Source organism: Cygnus atratus, chromosome 25 (genome assembly GCF_013377495.2).
Source record: "Cygnus atratus isolate AKBS03 ecotype Queensland, Australia chromosome 25, CAtr_DNAZoo_HiC_assembly, whole genome shotgun sequence".
Taxonomy (NCBI): Eukaryota; Metazoa; Chordata; class Aves; order Anseriformes; family Anatidae; genus Cygnus; species Cygnus atratus.
Window position 1 is genome coordinate 1,633,205 of NC_066386.1, and position 19,945 is coordinate 1,653,149.

The 19,945-nt window shown below is 44.4% G+C and overlaps 2 protein-coding genes across 2 annotated transcripts; both read right to left on the bottom strand.

The window, feature by feature from the left end:
• Positions 1–629: 629 nt before the first annotated feature.
• LOC118260888 (keratin, type I cytoskeletal 16-like) lies at positions 630–4,084 on the bottom strand. Its single transcript, XM_035571441.1, has 8 exons — positions 3,590–4,084; positions 2,719–2,801; positions 2,396–2,552; positions 2,042–2,203; positions 1,641–1,766; positions 1,306–1,532; positions 1,061–1,149; positions 630–649 (listed from the first exon to the last, which is right to left on the bottom strand). The coding sequence occupies exons 1-8, from the start codon at positions 4,082–4,084 to the stop codon at positions 630–632; spliced, it is 1,359 nt and encodes a 452-aa protein (XP_035427334.1).
• A 5,113-nt stretch (positions 4,085–9,197) lies between these two features.
• On the bottom strand, positions 9,198–14,902 carry LOC118260887 (keratin, type I cytoskeletal 13-like). The gene is made up of 8 exons (XM_035571440.2): positions 14,141–14,902; positions 13,267–13,349; positions 12,661–12,817; positions 11,866–12,027; positions 11,394–11,519; positions 10,941–11,167; positions 9,802–10,166; positions 9,198–9,346 (listed from the first exon to the last, which is right to left on the bottom strand). The coding sequence occupies exons 1-8, from the start codon at positions 14,900–14,902 to the stop codon at positions 9,321–9,323; spliced, it is 1,908 nt and encodes a 635-aa protein (XP_035427333.1). The 3' UTR covers positions 9,198–9,320.
• Between the last annotated feature and the right edge of the window lie 5,043 nt (positions 14,903–19,945).

Consider the following 19,945-nt stretch of genomic DNA (forward strand, 5'->3'; position numbering starts at 1 on the left):
TGATGTCAGGAAACCTGTGTGTGCTGAAGCAACCTGTCCTGAGTCACACTTCCCACAGGAACTATACCAATAATGAGCTGAGCAAAGCCAAAGGTGAATGGATTCAGATGAGTCAGAGCTGTGGCATTGAGCAGAGTTCAGTACATTAATGGTTAATTAATCTTCACGGATTACCCGTCATTTTCTTTCTCCTTTCCTTTAGCTCAGTGACACCTTCCGGGCATGACATCCATTTTCTTAAAGCAAAACAGTTTGTTCTCAAAGTATGTTACAAACTCTGAAAGGACAACCTGTATTTTATTGGACAGCTTGGTAAATATTAATCAAAGTGTATTAAATTAAATTTCTGAGACACGTTTTTATTTGCATCAAAGAAGTAATGTTTATTGGAGGCAGTTTTATCAGCAGAATTTAAGCCTTTAAGCAAGAACCAGTTGACAAAGACAAGTTGAGTAAGACAAGCATTGCAGAATGGAAGAAGGGGTGACGAGGCAGGGGACCAGGCACTCCTTCCGAATCCTTCTGGTTGCATCGGCTGAGCTGCAGAAGCGCTTGGGTTCCGTCTCTCATTGTCCATGGGTCACTTCAGTGCATCTTAGATGGAGGATGCCAGCATCACTGCCATCGCTCTAGCACACTCTTGCCTGTCCTGTGGAAGACCAGAGCAAATGATTGTCTTAAGAGGAAATCTGATTTTCCCTGCTGATCTGACTTTTTTCACCTAACATGCAGCGTTAGCAAGCGAAGAATGGGAGGAGCTCACAAGGCTCCAAGCCCAGCAAGACGCTAGGCAATTTCTCAGAACTGTAATTTTTTAATTCCAATGTCCCAAAGAGCAGATTCTGTCATATAAAGTTTATAATCTGTGTTTTACATTTAGGTAGAGGGAAGGGCAAGACTTGCTTGCTGTCTTTTAACCATAGGCTTGTCTGAGACAGAAAGGTGATGTTCTCTTGTTTCTGGGCTCCTCAACCTGGGAACTTTGCCCATCCCAGAATAAAACAACTTTTTTCTGACAAAATGTATTGTCATCAGGACAGGTGTAACAAACTATTCTTACCTGTAACGTCGCCAGTCTGGGAGTGAGAGTACGAAGTAGAAGAAAAGGAATGGGAGGATTTACCACCTTGGAAAGCTCCTTGGGAGGCACTGTGAGAAGAGAATAATTCACCAAAATTTAACAGCTAAGCACTGGATATTTAGTCAAAAAAGATACTAATGTAGCTGCATGCACAAGAAGCCTCTATTAGAAATTATGTGCTCAAGGATTTCTTTAATACCCATGCTCTAATATTTAATACGTACACAATGTCTTGCTGTCCCTCCTGCAGCAGTGCGCGGTACTGAGCGATCTCCTGTTCCAGGCGGGTCTTGATGCCCAGCAGCATCTTGTACTCCTGGTTCTGACTCTCCATCTCGCAGCGGATGCTGGCCAGCTCCTCCTCTACGGAGTTAATCTGCCCTTGGATTTGTTGCAGCAGGCAGCCGTAGCGAGATTCGGTTTCTGCCAAGGAGTTCTCCAGCGAGTTTTTCTAGAAGAGGAGAGGCGGGAGGGTAGCACCGGAGCTCTACGTCCCCTGCCGGACGAGGGAGCTTCCCGTCGCGAGGAGGAGAGAGCCCGAGCAGCCCTGCCCCAGTACCGTGCTGAGCTGCGCCTGCAGTTCGATCTCCAGGTTCTGCATTTCGCGTCTCAGTTCCGTGAGCTGGTGGCTGCTTGTCTGGATGTCCTGGCTGCTAGAAGTGACCTGCCGGTTGACTTCTTCGATCTGCAGGAGCAAAGCACGAAGCACAATGGGAGTGAGAAAATCCCCTTGTGGAGCAGGGTGGCCGGCTGAGGGTCAGGTAGGCAGCGAGCCTCTCCCTTTGCTTGGCCCCTCATGGAGGACAGCCTGGTCTTTGCTCCACAGCCCCTGGCTTTCCACCCATCCTTGTCCCTCAGACCTGGCCTGCTGCCCTCCCCACTGCAGCCTTTTCCTTTGTGTCCCCCCCCTTGCTGTGCGAGGAAGATGATGGCAGCCTTCACTTTGGCATTGCTCCTTACCTTGACTTCATACCACTGCTCAACCTCTCTGCGGTTCTTCTCAATGATCTGCTCGTATTCGTTTCTCAGGTCGTTTAGTATCTTTGTCAAGTCTTCACCAGGAGCAGCATTGACCTCCACGCTCACGTCGCCACCAGTCTGAGACTGCAGCTGTCTCAGTTCCTGCAGGGAGTTGGAGAGAAACAAGCAGCACCGGTCATTTTTTCTTCTGCTGGGGACAGCAGGTGAAGCAGTATTAAGGTAGGAAAGAATGATAGTCACATCACATAGGGCTGATTTTTGATATTTAACTTCAGGAACCCCAAAAAATCAAAGGAATATTTCTTGAATGTGCTATTGAATTCTGGATCTTACCTCCTCATGGTTTCTCTTGAGAGCAATCAGCTCATCCTTCAGGGACTCAAGCTCAGATTCCAATGAAGACCTGACCAGAGTCAGATCATCCAGGAGATTTCTCAAGCCATTGATATCAGCCTCCACAGTTTGACGGATGACCAGTTCATTCTCATACCTTTACCACAGACAACAGAGACAGAAATGACAGTCAACAGCACACATATTTACATGTCAGTATCCCAAAAAACATGGAGGCTCGAAATACAACTGTGCAATGTGTTGTCTACTGAATTCGTGAACAGGACAGAAAAGATGCACAGGGTTCCTGGAGAGATACTCACTTCATTCGGAAGTCGTCAGCAGTCATCTTGCTGTTATCAATGTCCAGAAGCAGCTTGTTGTTGTCTACAGTGGCAGAAATGATCTGCAAAAGAGGAAGTTGGAGAGGAGTCTGAGTTCAGGACATCCAGGAGAAGAAGAAAGGAGACCCAAAGCTTTGAGAGGGCTTTGTTGTGGATTTCAGACTCATTTCCCACAAAGATGCAAGGATCATATGAGAGGGTTAGCTACAAATTTACTTGTCAAGGTAACTCAGGCTGCAACAGAGTGACCTCCAAAATCCCTATTCTTTTCTTCTGTTTCTCAGATAATTCTCCACATCTCCTAGGGAATGTGTTCATCCCTTCTCCTGCAAAGTGCTCCTTCTCAGTCTGTTTACTATAATTTCTTGGTACTGATGTAAGATAGCTGTAAGGGAAGGCCTTGGTCCTTCCAGGTGGTTTATGTAGGAGTGTGAAAGACCAGAGAGAATTCAGATCTTGCAGTCCTTGCAAGATCTTTGTGCTTTGGCTTCGCACTGCATCCAGCTGAATGGGTTGGGAGTGCTGTGGAAACCCCCCTGGAGCCACCAGCACAGTGCGGGTTTTGAACTACATGCACCAGCAGGTTTGGGCTGTGGAGCACAGCTCGGTGCCTCGGGCTGTGCCCCCCATGCAGAAGGGCATGCCCCCCCACAGCCATGCCCTTGTGGGTCGGTGAGGGCTTCTATTGCCTGGGAGCTGGGCGATGGGGCAGCTCTGCAGGCTTTTGTCTGGTGGGCAGCATCAGGCTGCCCCCGAGCTCCCTGCCAGCCCCCAGGAGCCCAGGGCAGGAGCAAGTCCTCACGCCAGGGCGTTAGTGCGGGCCGGAGCCACGTGCGTTGGTCTGTCCTACCTGGTTCTGGAGCTGCTCGATGGTCTGGTAGTAGGAGCTGTAGTCCTTTGAGGCGGTGGGAGCTTGCTTCCTGTACCACTCGCGGATGTGGTGCTCGAGCTGAGCATTTTCTTCCTCCAGCCTCCGCACCTTGTCCAGGTAGGAAGCCAGGCGGTCGTTGAGGTTCTGCATGGTGACCTTCTCGTTGCCGCTCAGCAGGGCATCTCCCCCCATCCCAAAGCTTCCTGCAAACCCGCCACCGAAGCCTCCTCCCATCCCGGCACCGAAGCCTCCTCCCAGGCCCCCAGCGAAGCCCCCAGCGAGGCTGCCAGCGCTCATGCCCCCCCCGTAGCTGATGCTGCACGCTCCCCCCGCAGAGCTCCCCCCGCCTATCACGGAGGAGGCGTATCGCCTGCAGGAGACGGAGGAGCTCCGGCCAGCGCCGCCACCGCAGATGCCTCCCGCTCCTCCGCTCCTGTAGGAGGTACTCGATGTTCTCTTGATGCTGCAGCTCATGGTGGAATCTATCAGATGTTCAGCCCCGAATGCAAAGCCCCTGCACAGCTGGATAGAGAAAATCAGAGTGCAGCCTTCTGCCCTCGCTGGTGCCTATTTATACGGTGCTGGGTGGGTGTCACCTCTCCGGCAGCCCAGCTTCCCATGAAGTTTGCCAGCCGGAGTGCTCACACCAAAAGTGATGTGCTAATGAAATTTAGTCTTGGGTAAGTAATACACATTACCGTTCTGCTCAAGTATGTCTGTGTTGATTCACACAAGGCATGTACGATAATTTCATGTGGGTGGCTCTTTGTTAGATATTTTGTAGGATAATACAGTATCTCATAGCTTTTATTAATCTGGCAATATATCTCTAGTAATAGGAGTTAATGAAGGCTCCGCCTTGGTTGCCTGTCTCCTTCAGTCTTCAGTGTGGTGAAATTCGGTATTTCAGCCTTTGACTTCCTTCTTCCATCATAGGCAATGATTCCTAGCTCCAGCAGCCTCCAAGGGGCTCTTCATTCATTACTTTATTTGGAATTTACATTCTCTGTTTGAAAACCTGCTTTCATTTCCTGAAAGAAATTGCTCATTTTATAAACTGTGTTGCCATCCTTCATAAAAGGGAGCTTTACACTGGACTTTCTACTGTCTTGGCACTGCTTATGTCAAAGAAGTTCTTTCTGGTATTTATCTTTCCTTTATTTTTTCTGACAGTGCAGGATGGTGACAACAGTCATTTTTCGTGTTGTAGAAAATTGGGTTCTAGCCACAGAATTAGTATTTTGCAAGGGAAAACATGTTAAATCTTTTCTCATCAAACAGCTACCAATTTTATTTTAGCTGTTTTAAATGGACTTGTAGGGAACTGAGAGGAGAAATCTCTGATATTTCAGATTTTTGTAGTCATATTAAAAATAACCATTTCTCAAAATACACTGTAGAATGATGTAATACAGTTAAAAAATCATTTACATTAAAAGACACGGTGCCAGAAACTACCTCTGAAAAAATACAATAATTATCTGGACTTGTTACAGTGAATTGTGTTTGCCAGTGGTGAAAGAATATTTTGCAACACGAAACAAAGCGTAAGAAACACTTCCGTATGTTTTCCAGTGTCTATGCAATATCAGATGTTCAGTGAGTTGCTTTTTCCATCTTCACCGATCAAGCTTTTATAAAACAGAGAAAAGCCTTGCAGGGAAGCATGTTCTGGTTTCCAGTTGTCCACTAAATATTGGCACCGCAACCCCTACACAAGGCTTTGGCTAGCACAAAGGAAGCCCAAGGAGCTGGTGGGAACTGCTGTGAGTTACAACATCAGAATCGGCTTATCCACACTGAGGGAGGATGAATTCAGCCTAGACATATTTTTGGGAGAGATTCAATAGCACAGAAGGAGAAATAAACCCACTAAAATTAGCAAAAGGAGAATGAGAAGGGATTAGGTTGCCTTGCACGTGAAGGTAAGCATAAGAGGAGTGTTTGAATTGGAGGACAGTGTCCCTGTATGCGCCATGCGGCTGTAAAGGAGCTGGGGCTGGAGCACTGAGCAGGGGCACCTTTTAATTGTGCTGTGCTCTTGGCACCTGGCGACTGCTCTTCCCCCTCTCAGATGCGCAGGGAAGCGGCACTCCTCTTTGCCAGCCTGGAGCAGCTCAGGCACAGAAGGAAACCAGGCACAGGCACGGCTCCTGCTGCCGCGCCTCCGAGCGCCGACAGGCAGCTACTTGAAAACAGACGGCATCAGCCGGGGCGAAGCTGTATTCTTGCAGAGTCTTTGGTTTTGTGGGCTGGGTTTTTTAGGTTTATTGTTTTGCAATAGCTATTTTGTATATCCATGCGCCTCTTTTTCTTCTATGGTCAAAAGAATTCTATTGGCTTGCCAATAAAATGCTGTCAAGGTGGAAGGGGAGGGATGTGAACTGTTACCACTGGAATATCCTCTGCTACCTATAGAGGTGCTCAGTGCTTAGAAGCTTAGTATGTGGTGAGGTGTAAACTCCAGGTGCTGAATCCCAGCACTTGAATTCATCTGCCTAAAGGCATGTTCTTGCCTGTGACTTGGAAAGAAGCTAGAGATGTTAGCTCTGACTTCTGAAGGAAAGGGACTTCAAGGTGGGTAAAATAGTCCTTAAGAGAGAAATAAAATTTTGAACTTAAAGTGAGGCTAAATTATGAAAAGATATCTACAAATTTATGATGTAACAAATTTCAATCAACTGGCTTTAATTAGAAACACCTTCCTGTCAGTTCTGATTTTGCGAACTGCTGTGTTTAGACAGAATGCTGTCATATCCTTGGACATCATGTGCTTCTTTCCAAGGCTGAAACACTCTGGGATGCTATCTATTGTCCATGCAGAATTTTTTTTCTATGCCTTTTCCACCATTCTCTGAATCTTTTTCAGCTCTTCGTGTTATTTTTGAGAAAGTGTCACCAAAACTTCCCACAGCAGTCACAATACAGCTCATGGTATCCACATGCCCTAGACTGACACAGTGAAATAAATTATTTCTTCATTTTGATCTTCTCTATGTTGAGCAGAGAATCATCCCCGTGGCCATAACCTTCAGTGGGATGTGGTGCCAAGTCTCACAGCTTTCCATGGCAAACCCCGGCTGTATGCCGTTCATCCAGCATTCCTACTCTCTAGGTCCACAGGGTTTTCCTCATATGTGTAAGATACAGTGAGATTCGTTATGCTTCTCATACTCTCTTTCAGTTTTCTCAGTCACAGCAGTGACTTTTGCCTGAAAATGCTTCGTTCCCTCTAAGCAGCCTGCTGACTGGGTGCTGTCTCCACCCTGTGTATTTCAGCGCCTTCGGACTTCATCATATGGTGCGTAGTGCGCAGTGCCTCTTAGGTAGTTATGAGACGGGAGAATAAATTGGTTGTAAAGGTTACACTTTAAGTGTGGTTTAAATACACTTCGAAGCGTAGATTGACATCTGTGGAGGTAGTTGTACCATACAGGGTGCAAGAGGTAACGATGCAATGCCCTCTAGGGGAGCGTGCCATAACCGCAGGAGATTACTTTGAAATAATCTCCATGCCATTCCCTGTGAGCATCGCCTCTCTGTCTAGGTGATGCATGCAGGTAGCACTGGCAATATTTGTGTAGCACAGAATCTGTTTAAGAGGTCTGATAAGTCGTGCAAGCACAACACAAGCAACTACAGAGTTCAGTTTGGTGAAGATGAGGTATTTCTGTTCCCCTGAATGGTTTCCAAGTGTTGAGAAAGTTTGCGTGGCAGCATGACATGTATTTCTGGAATGTATTTCAATTTTACATCTATTCTCTGCGTCCACACCCTTGTGCGTTGGCCTATTAGGCCTTTAATCAATGGCGCTAGCTTCTCTTGCACAAAAACCACATTTTCTTTGAGCTCCACTAGAGGCCAGTCACCGAGTGCACAGCCCTCCGTCAGCGGTTAGGCCTGCAAGGCCACGTACAGGTGAGATTTGTGCAGCCTTGGGGAAATTTTGGCCCCTTGCTTGCCCCAGATACTTGCCAGCCTTTGGAGCTCTTACCTCTGTGTGCCTTTTTTTCAAATCTTGTACTCACCATTGACATCCCCTCTTGGCCTGGGTAATGCAGAGCCTTCTGCGGTCAGCTGTGTGAGCTGAACCTGCCTCAGAGGGGATCCACGGGCAGACGTGCACGTGGGGCAGCACGGGTGTTTTGTGTTCCTTTCTTTGTGGGGCAGCACAGGGGTTTTGTGTTCCTTTCCTTCTTTTCCACTGCTCGCATTACTTGAGGACTGCACGGCCTGAAGTTGACTTCTCTTCTGCGTTGTCCAGGTGGTAGCTATACAATGGACTGAGCCTTTCAAATGAGTCTGAGGAACCTGGGTGCTACCTGCTCATTAAAATTACTAAAGCTGTGGTTTAAGATCTGCCTAATCTAGCAGCCATCTCTCTTCTAAATTATCATGCAGAAATTCCTGAGATTCCTGAAACGTGTGCGCCTGAGACTGCTTTGGAAAGCTTAATACTGGTTTTCATTTCCTTTGATCTCTGAAGTTGTTCGGCTCCAGGAGGAAAGGTCGTTTTGTCAGCCAAGTCCCTGGAAAGGGTTTTATCCCAGGGGGTGGGCTACAGTGAAAAAGCTAGCTTTGTTTTTATGAACAAAATTGTCCCAGTCACTGGAGAAAGTTATACTGTAAGTTCTTTGAAGTACTGAATATAAGGAAGCATAGCGCACGTTTAGCTGGACAGAAGCAAATGCAGCTTCCAGAGAGAGCTAATGACGAGAGGGTGCTTTCTGGTGCTTGGTTTGTTGGGCTGCTCTGAGCTGTTTTGCAATCTGGAGTCAGGAAAGTTTTCAGGGAACGGCTGGATGAAGTTGAAAGAGTTTATGTTAATTTTCTTGACAGTACAGATCTTCTTATATCTAAAAATAAACATTCCAGTTACTTTCATGCCTATTTCATTTGACGCAGGTAGGACCCAAATGTTGTGGTTAATATATAGCATTTTATGGAGTGGAACTTGGTAAAGATCCTTTAAATTATGTTCCCCTTCTTCCTCTTTTTCCCATCTGTTCAAAAACAGATCACTAGTTTGTGCATTTCTAGTTTAAACTGATGAGTGTCAGATAAGTTTTTGTGAACTACAAATTGAAATATTGCTTTCATTCCACAGTCACAGTTCTGTGATCGTTCATGTCTCTTTGTGTTTCAGCTCCACAGGAGTATCAGGCACATTATTAAAAAACAAAGGTGTAGCAGGATGATGTAGAAGATTATGATCTGCCCTAAGTGCTCAGAAATTGAGCTTTAACTCTAAATTTCATTATCAGCTGTTGTAATGTATCATCAGACTTTCTGCCTGGAGGCAATTGTTGGTTTGGCTTTGTACTTTCTTTTTAAGTGTTTATACTTGCAGAATGGGAAAAAAAAATCGTAGACACAAGATTCTGGTTGCATCAGACAGAAATGAAATTTTATTAGCGACATTTTCCTGATACAGAACAACGCAAGTAACAAACTGGTTGAATCTGTAAAGCAAGAAGTTCAAGTGCAAATGATTGAACCCACAAAGCATTCTAGGTAGAAGAAGCACATAGCATGCGTGGCAGGTGGTCCATCTGAGTAGTTCAGACGGGTCTTTTTGGATAGATGGCATCAGCAGCACTGAGGAACCATGAGGAGCATCTCTCTTTCCTCAGGAGCGCGGGGAATGCAGAGGATTTGGGCCAATTTCTGTTTGAAACATCTTGCGCTGTAGGATCCTCAGGGTGTGTCCTTAGTCAAAAGATTTTCTTGCATAACCTGTGTAGAGATAAAGAAAGCATTAATTTCTTCAGTACTGGCACCCAATCTCTGAGGCACAGAGATATGTACCAGGCAGAAAAGAAGCTTGGTTATGTGATAGATGACCATGAGCTGTTCCAGAAGCATAAAGGGGAACTTTGCCACAGTATGAAAGCAACATTTTTAGGAGCTTCTGTAACGAATTAGAGAGATGAGGAAAACCAGCTGGAGTTTTAACTACGTGCTATGGTGATACCATCCATGAGATTGAATAGAAATCGAATGTGTGTATCTTAAGTAGGGTTGGTCCTTCACATACATATAAAAGAATTTTTAATAAAATAAAACCAGCACTTTCCAGAAGTGCTTGTTTATCCTCAGCACTGTTTGCCCTCAGGAGAAGATGCTGATATGGTGTATAAATTGGTAAGGATGGGACTGCGAGAGTACCGCGTCCGTGTAACAGTTCTCACCTTGGCTTTCACCACTGCCCCTGCAGGCCTGAGACTGGGAAGATGAAGAGTAGGAGTGGGAGCTGCTGACACCACCTGAGATCCTTCCTCCTCCGCTTCCTCCTCCAATAACACCGCCGCAGCTTCCTCCGCTTCCTCCTCCTATTCCTCCACTGATTCCTCCACTTCCCATTCCTCCGCTTCCTATTCCTCCTCCCATTCCTCCTCCCATTCCACTGCTACAAGAAGAGCTAACACCTCCATAGCCACCGCTTATGCTACCACCTCTTCCTCCTCCAGAATAGCTACCACCTCCTATTCTGCCACCTCCCATTCCTCCTCCCATTCCTCCTCCCATTCCACCTCCCATTCCTCCTGCTGGGACTCTGTGAAGAGAGAGAAAGAAAAAAAAGTTAATCAACTGCATTTTTGATCTCAGAAGGAAACCTACCTACAGGCACTGCACCCAGGCCTGTCTGTACTTTGCCTTTTTGGAACCTCACACGGATCAGAAAGACAACTGATGAGGTGCCAAAAATCAACCTCCCTTTCAATTTCAGCTTGAACACAGGAGTTTCGGCTTTTTCCACATACTACTCATAAACTTCTTGCAAGATTTAGCGCTGCTGCTTTATCAGTTGCACTAGCGCATGGATCACTGTCCTCCAAACTGGAAAGACAGCACATGAAGCTTCAGCTGTTCTTTCAGGCACCATGTTTGAACAGAAGCGAGCTCACTGTGTAAGGGAAACCAGAGGAGCCTGAGCTTCCATGGAATCACACCATTAGACTTTTATGGAAGTCATCATTTTTCTGGTTTCATTTTTTTCAAAGTGACTTCCCCTTGTTGAATTCCTGGCTTTTTCTGGAATCGGTAAAAGTAAGGCCATGTGCATGGGTTTCCTTTTCCTTATCCAGCCCAAAATTGGTAGTTCAGAATTTCTGCACTGATATTTCATCACATAATTTCAATTCTGAATAGACTTGCCAAGAAATTTATAATACCTCAAACCTGGGAGGTGATTGGTCAAGATAGCTGAATTAGCCCCATTTCAGTACAAAACCTGCTTTGCAAGTCTAAACTGTTCATTTACTGTCTTTGTGACTAATTAGGCAGCCCTGGGTTTCACATAAGGCTGTTCTTTTGTCAGTGTACATACACAAGGTCTTGCTGTCCTTCCTCGAGCAGTGCGCGGTACTGAGCGATCTCCTGTTCCAGGCGGGTCTTGATGCCCAGCAGCATCTTGTACTCTTCGTTCTGGCTCTCCATCTCGCAGCGGATGCTGGCCAGCTCCTCCTCCAAGGGGCCGATCATGCTCTGGATCTGCTGCAGCTGCATGTTGTAGCGACGTTCCGTGTCTTCCAGGTTGGATTGCAAAGAGTCTATCTGCAAACGGAAGAAAAAATGCAGTGGTTACAAGAATGTGGCAAGTCTAACTTGTTTTGGTGGAAAAATAGAAGATCTACACAAAACAGAGAAAAGCATGTCTTTGATGATGAAGTAATCCAGCAGCCCATTCTCTACAGATGGAGTAAATTCTAGGCATAACCAATCTCTGTTTATTCTGGTGGCACATACAGCCTGTGTCACGGAAGCAAACACCTTTACTTACCATGCTGATTTGCGACTGCAGCTCGATTTCCAGGCTCTGATATTCACGTCTAAGCTCAGAGATCTGTTGGTTGCTTGATTGTATCTCCTGGCCGCTTGAGTGAACTTGTTGGTTAACTTCTTCCATCTAAAAAATACACATATAAAATTGAGGTATTTCTAATTATAAGAAAACATTGTGGGGGTATCATAACAGCATTTAGAAAGCAATGAATATGTGTAAAAGAAGATGTAAGGTAAACTGTCTGTGTATATTTCCCACGTGCCAGTCCACTAACCCACACCAACCCTCTGTGTAATTCACCTTGCTGCCAGAACACACACATTTTCACATGTAATACTCCAGAACTGACTTGTTACAGTAATTTGCTTAAAATCATTTAAAATGAATGTCCCTTAGTTAATGCATGAGGACATCCAGTCCTTCTAATTCTGTGTGAAAGATGTAGTAACTAAAAAACCTCGTACTTTACCTTGGTTTCATACCAGCTTTCCACCTCTTTCCGGTTGTTCTCAATAAGCCGTTCATATTCACAACGCATTTCATTCAATTTTTCCATCAGATTAATACCAGGAGTGGCATTGACCTCCACGTTGACATCACCACCAGATTGTGTTTGCAGTCCTTTCATTTCCTGCAAAACACAAAAAAGCCCCACTGGATTAAAAAAAAAAAAAAAAAGTTGAAAGAAAGGAGAAATGTTATAGTTTCAAATAAAGAAAGGGACACAAGTCCTCACAGATCCATATCACTCCTTCATCTGCCCTTGTTGCGAAAGAAAGCAGTTTTGCCATTCCCAAGCTAAACTTCACAATGAGCAGTAGCCAGGCACCACATACTCCTTGATCCTGAATTTTTCTCTTCAGGATGATAAGGAATTCTGTGCAACATGCTCTTTGTGAAAATCCTGCTGTGTATTGTCCTTCTCAATGGGAAATAGCATTGCAGACAATATGAATATTTCCTTTGACTCCTCCATGTATCCTATCCAATTATCCTTCCATGATTTCAGCAAGAAAATTGTGCCTGGTACTGAAAGCCATTCATTTTCCCGACCCCATTTTGCCACACGTTGACCTAGGTGTCTGCTTACATCAGTTTCAGGCAGCTGTGGCTGCTGCATACCCCTGCAAATCAAAGCCAGATTGGGTCAAGTTGGATGATCAAAGCCAGCTGGATCTGGTTACTGCTAGCAGAAGAAATACACAGGAAATTCTCTGAGGGTTGGGTTTTCATTAGTTATTAATTTAAAGTGCAGAGAATTTACCTCTTCGTGGTTCTTCTTCAGATAGATCAGTTCTTCTTTAAGGGATTCAAACTGTGTCTCCAAGTCAGACCTGGCTAGAGTCAGTTGATCCAGAAGTGGACGTAATCCATTAATGTCGCTTGCCACACTCTGGTGGAGAGTGTATTCAGTTTCATACCTAAATCACAGACAAGAAAGATTGTAAAGCTGCTGCCAGAGCTCTCTGTTGTCTTGCTTATGAACAGTTCCCACCAGTACATCTTTGGTTGCTAGTCCCATCGTTTAGTTCTTAAAGGACCTAATTCTCTTTCCATCTACAATAGGTTTGTTTGATTTCAGTAGAATTACCCTGTGGGATTTATATGATGAGGATTATGCTTATAAATCTACAAGCAAAGGCGGAGAAACACAGAATGTAGTCCTTTAAACAGCACTCCTCAGCAACTTCTCTAAAGCAAAATAGCAATGAAAAGCCCTTAAAGTCATTCTCACAATGCTCTTCCCAACAATTATCTATTCTGTTGTTGGAGGCAAGACATTGTAGTATCTACAACAGGAGAGTGGCAACGCAAATTCATGGTGGTAAAGGCAGGGAAGATGGCGTGAGACAGGAAGAGAAAGACTCACTTCAGTCTGAAGTCATCCACAGTCATCCTGGTGTTGTCAATGTCAAGAAGGATCTTGTTGAGGTCCACATTTGCACCAACAATCTGGAAGGGAGAGGGCAGATGTTAATCAGGCAGCCGTCTTTGCAGTCTGACACACAGATAGGAAAAAAATACCTGTGCTTTAACACATTTCAGAATATCTTTGTAACCCTGACTAATGCCGCAGGTGCTATACAGAGAAGGTTATTGTCCCCAACCAAGAGAGAGTGCCTTTATATAACATCAGCACTGGTTGGTGCCTTTGCTGTCAATTTTGGTTTACAAATATCCATCAAAAGTGCAATACCTTGCTGGAAAGAATAATAAAGTAAGCTCACCGTACTCCCAAAACAGTGGGAAAACATTACGCTTGCATCTGGCAGCAACAATATTCATGTAGGAGAGTAAAAAATGGCTGAGAGCTAGGGTTAGACTAAATGCAGTGGCCCACATGTTAGCTCATCCTGTATATTCACAAGAAGATTCAGTTTATCTGGCCACCGGTAACACAACGTAAGCAAGCACTGATTCTATCTCCCATTCGAGAAAGTGAAGAGCAAATGAACAAGGGCACTGCATTGAAGGAAGGGGACAGGCCCCCTAATGGGAGCACTAATAATGGCCTCCTGTTGCACCAAAGGATGCTACATGTGCCAAATAAAAGTGTGCCAGAGCACCCGTGTCAACCAGAGCAAAGCAAAACTGGTAATCAGGCTTGGTCATCACACCAGGATGCTCCTGGTTAAAGCAAACCAAGGAATACATTGCCCCAAATAGGAAAATGGTGCCGTAGCAGGCAAGTGCCAGACCTTTCTAATGAGAAGCTGCCCAAAGTTAGTCAAATTGCGTCATACCTGGTTTTGCAGTTCTTCAATTGTTCTGTAATATTGGCTGTAGTCCCTGGTACCAGTGGGACCTTGCTTTTGATACCACTCCCTGATCAGACGTTCAAGGTGAGCATTTTCTTCCTCCAAGCCTCGAACTTTATCCATGTAAGAAGCCAGGCGGTCATTAAGGTTCTGCATGGTCAGCTTCTCGTTCGTGGAGAGCAGCCCGGAATCTTCACCGAAGCCCATTCCACCGAAACTACCTCCACCATAGCTGCCACCACCAAAGCTGCCACCACCAAAGCCACCGCTGCCACCACCAAAGCCACCGCTGCCCCCAAAGCCACTAAATCCACCTCCGCTATATCCACAACCACCGAAACTGCCTCCGCTCATGCTACCTCCATAACCACCTCCCATTCCCCCAAAACCACCTCCACATGATCCAAATCCTCCTCCCATACTTCCACCCATTCCTCCTCCGTAGCTGCCGCTGCTCATTCTCCCACCATAGCTACTGCGGCCAATCCTTCCGCAACTGCCGCTGCTAAATCCCCCTCCATAGCTGCTCCTGGAGCCTCCTCCACCAAAGCTTCTCCCAGAAAAGCCTCCGCTTCCTCCAGAAGAGGTGTATCTTCTAGTGGAGACTGAGGAGTATCCACCAGACTTGCGTATCCCGCAGCTGCTGCCCCCTCCACCACCTCCGCTGCTGCATCCTCCACCACCACCACCACCACCACCACCACTAATCTTAATGATGCTAGATGAAGATTTAGTGCCACAGCTCATCGTGACAGCAGGTAGGAGGTAAGCCACAAGCCCAAATCTAGGTGCACAGCCTGATAAGATTCAGGACTGTAGATTTTCATCCCCAGCTCTCTCTATTTATACTTTTGACAGTGGGTGTCACCATCAGGGTGTTTCCTTCTCCCAGGGCATTTACCAGCCTTGTTGTTTGTGCCAAGAATAATTTGCTGAACAATATTTTTGTGCTCATATCTCAGGCAATCTGGCCTATTGCTGGGTTTATGGTATTTATTTAAGACCAAACATTTCACTTTCTTTGGGTGGCATTCTTTTCCTGTAGCTTTTCTGGAACAGGTAGCCTGATGCAACCTGGATCTGCTTTTCAATGCGAAAATCACCTTACCCGGGTCCTGCTGAAGCTAATGTTGGAACTGATGGTGCTACACAAAGAGAATTGTTCTCGGTTCTTCCCTAAGAGAAAGAAGATGAAACCCAAATCTCTCATGTTAAGACTGTGCATTTATTTATTTCCTTATTCATCTGCATTCCTTGCTCAGATCTGTGTAGCTGCTGTTGTCAAAGACTTCTGCTCTTTCATAGTCTATGCATTTAAGATCTTTTATGCTGCTTATATTCTTTTTTTTCCCCTCTATACGTGATAATGCAAGAGTTTTATTAACAGGACTGTGTGACTTGTCTCTTTAGATTGTCCAACTTGTGTATCCCTGCCCTCACTGTGAGAGCATATTTAGTGATGAGAAATCTCTTTCAAGCAGTGCATTGGCATTCGTATTGAAAAATCAAAATTCTTTCTTTGTGAAGAAGGCGACAGGCCAGTGCACAAGATAGCTAAGTCCTCAAATTCAAAGAAAAAAATTTATTTTTTTTGCCCACCAAAAAGCTGTTGATCTAAAATAATAGGAAGATTAAGGATACTTGAATTATGCTATAAAGGCAATTGTAGCACAATTAGAAGCTTTATTAAGCCAGGCAATGACCTATAAACCACTGTGTGGAAAGACCTGTAAGGTTTAATATAAACAGCTCATTCTCCCTATTGTTTCTGTGTCATATATTACAGAGCATAGAGTAATCGTGCGTGCTGCTTATGGCATGGAGATCCTCGAGGCTCTAAAATAGTACTGAGAGAAAAGTCAAAAGGTTTTTTATACAAATCAGTTGAAATCATGCTGTTGAGACCACAAAAGAAATGAAACCATTCTTTAGTCATGCACTGATCCCCAGAAGTTTACCCAAGATGGACCTCTAAGAGGTCCTCTAAGAGGTTTTCATCCTCAGCTGTTAGATTTGGTGCCAAAGCAGAGTATCTGAAGACAAAATTGCACGTTTCTGAAAAAGCTGTAAGAAGATCCTGAGTTTTGGCAAGTAGTGCTTGGTTCCAGATGTCTGTCACCACCTCCAAAACTACATTTGCGTTGTAACGTTTCATCTTTGTCCAGGTTGAAAGCTAAATGAGTTGGTTCGAACACAAATCTCCTTTCCTCAGCATCCGCTTTGCTCTATTCTTACAATGCTTCCTCTGGGAGAAATTTACACCCTACTTTATAATAGAGCAGAGATTTCATTCGTGCAAACAGCCAGACCTTACTGCGACTGTACACAACAGCAAAGCCAGCAGTACCTTGGTCTTGTTGGAGATGGACCCCAAACGTTTGCACACAAAATGGGTAAATTTTTGCACTTTGGCTGGAAGAATGTGTACATTTTTCCAGCGACTGTTTCGCCGGATGTTACTGAAACTTCTATATTGCCTTTCTTCCTCTCTGGTTACTGATCTTCTCCTGGCTGTAAGGCATTTATGCAGTTTAGTTCTCCCCTACAGCTGGGGTGTGGGGAGCAAAGAAGGGAAAGTCTGAGGAACTGTTGTCTGCTGTGTGCTGCCCTTTTCTCAGCAGCTTCAGAACAACCTCTTGTAGCTGGCAGCTCAGTCCTTGCTTTCCAAAGGTGGCCTCGATTTACAAATTCATTATGTGTTGCTGCTTTTTACACTCTGCTGTCAGTATCCATGTGCATATTTCTTCTACAAGCTCCATTTCTGCCCTTGCTGGTCTTTTTTTAACCATGAAATAAGCATTATTTAACATTTTCTGACTGAATCCATCGTCCTGTCCTTTGTGCTGTGGTTTTGCCAACATTGCTGTATTGCTGCTTATGCAATCTCTTTCAAAAGCTTTCTGATCTTATCTTGCTGTTTTATACACTCAATGGCTCAAAGATGATGAAAGTTTTCAAGTAGCTGGCGGTGTGATAATATCTCCTGTTTCACAGCTGGAGGATGGTGGTGTCACCTCAGCAGCGTAAACACAGTTTCTGGGCTTCTGCTTGTTCTCTTACTGGTATCGAAAGATGTAGTTTACTAAGGCAAAGTGATTTTTGTTTTTAATTTTGTTTTGCCCCTTTGTCTGGGTAGTGTGATTTTGGGCAGTGGGGGACCTTTTTCACAAATTCCACTACAGTAAGTAAAACTGATTGTCACATTCAATTTTCCATCACTGATTCTAGAGATAGTCCTTGCAGATGCTTCTCACAGACAAGCTAGAGCAATCTATAGGTTTGTAAGGAGTAAAAAAGTCTCTAAAATTATTGCAACAAGAGGAAGAATATTTGCCAAAAGAGTCTCTTAATCCGTTTATGTACTTTCTGAGAACGTACATTGTTTTCTCTTTAATTTATACACTTTTTCTATACGTACTCATTCACTGCAGGGACTTGTCTGTACTGGAAGGTTATCCTGATAAGGTGTCTTAAGGTATGCTTGGAAAATACTTAAACAACAACAAAAACCAAAACAAAAACAATGAAAGAAAAGAGAGAGTGAGGGTGGAGAACTTTAGACAGCCTCAAAATTTCATTTTAGCTCTGTATTATCACTACTACTTATCTATGACGGAGGAACACGAATAGAAGAACTGCCTTTAGACCTTTGGTAGCTTTTAAGTCACATGCTGGTAGGATGTTCCTTTTTTGTGTTGCAGTTATTTCATTGTTGTTACCAGTTTGATCTTAGTGCCCTTTACAGAAATCCTACTGGCTGTTAGGATCTGCTGTATTCTTTCGAGCTGAAAAATTTCCCCTGGGATGGCTTGTTTCTATCACAGTCACTGAGTTCTCAAAAATGCAGCCTGTCTCTTCAGACCCTAATATTAAGTACCTGAAAAATACAGATGAACTGTGACTGTTTCATCTTCTTGTAAGGTTGCATACGTTGTATTCTCTCCTGGTGTCTTTTAACTTATTGATTATTAAATATTTAACTGAGTAAATATCTACAGATCAGAGCAGACCTGTTTTGTGGACAGAACAATTATTTTCTTTCAGAGCTCATGAGCTTTTAAACATTTTTGTTCTCTGATGCGTTCCATTACTGAGTTTTATGGATGATGTAAGGTTTAGAGTTTACTTAAGTACCTAATGGACCTGGCAATTTTAGGACCTCTTCTCACCTCTTTCCTATATATGATGCACAGCTTAATCCTTCAGGGTTTTGTGTTGCTGCAGCACCCGGAGTGCTATATAACATTCTTATTTCCAAGTCAGACCAGAACAAGGACATTTATTGCCACAGCTCCCAGCATTACTCAGCCTGCAGAGTACCTGGCTGTTTTGACACTGCGTACTGCTCCTCGTTGAGCTCAGCTCAGGCCACGTTTCAAGTACAGCTGACATTCTTTGACGCTCTCTCTCAGTTATTGTTTTCCTTTTGATCAGGCCTCCGTGATGCATATCAAAGAAGTGACTGCCCAGCATCAGAATGAAGACAAAGTCTGCTACTAAACACCATAAGTCAATGACTGCCCAGGCAATGTGTGTTCCCTCATCATGAAAGCGAACAAAAACCAACTGGACGTAAATGTTGAGATGGGTGGGCTCCAGAAAGACTTGCTCGTTTCTTCCTCCCCCCAGCAGTGCAGTGAAATGGCACATCTTGCTGTAGTAATTCTGGGCAGAATGTAGCTTTGTGCACTTGCACATGGGCTGACAGTCAATGCTGAACAAAAGAGAGATCAGCAAAATACATGCATAGGCAATTTTGACAATTTCAATTTGCTTCTGTGCGTTCAAATGGACAAATGAATTGCTCTGGGAGCTCTGAAGCCAAACAGACAGGAGTGTGTGCCCACATTTATTTTTGCCTAAAGATGTTCTGAAGGTCTTGTTTCAACACGTACTGCAATTTTTCTTTCAGAGCACTAATAGGGAACACCAGATAAGTATCTAAATTGCAACATTTTTTGCTCATAAAATTAAAGCTTATTATGCTGATTAATGCCTAACAAAATGCATGCAAATAAAAATTGCAAGGCTATCCTCCCTAATCCTGATATTGCTGGAGTCCTGCTTTAAGCATGCCCTCAACTTCAACACCCGATGCTACGACACTTGTAGTTTTTACCCCTGGTTTGCAGTAGTTTTGGTTTCCTAGCTCTGTTCTGCCACATAAGTTTTTTTCATTGTTATTATTATTGTGAGCCTGTTCTCTCAGTAAGCATATGTGCTTCTGTGATTCCGTGATATGTCAGTGCACCCATAACCTAAATGCAGATTCTGTATAAGTAAAATGGAGAAAGGAAAGAATTCTTAACCACACACTTTCTTCCACTTTCTTGTAATGCCAGGAGCATTGTAACAACACCGTTTTAAGACAGGTATAAATTTTAGTTAAGGAAGAAAATGGTATGGTCAAGGCTGAGTAGTAAAAGTAGTAACAGTGATATTATACTGTCTATCCTAATTACTCAGAATGTTTTCCTTATTTCTGTGTGTGATGATAATATACCAATGTAAGCACTCAAGCTAGCAGCAGAATTGCACAGCATGTTCCAAGACATCCCATCCATATGTTGCATGTTCATGCTGCAGTGTGGCTTTCCCAGGTACGGTGCTGAGCCCCACGCATCCAACTCTTCAGGCTGCATTCTGCGCTGGTCCCACAAGGGCTGTATCACTGGGGTTTCTTCTGCAGGGCTGGGTGCATGGTAATTACATAAGTGGTAGTAAGAACGTGAAAAGGAAGCTGTGGTTTTGGAAAGAGGTGTAGGATCAAGGAGAGGGAGCTATCTGTAG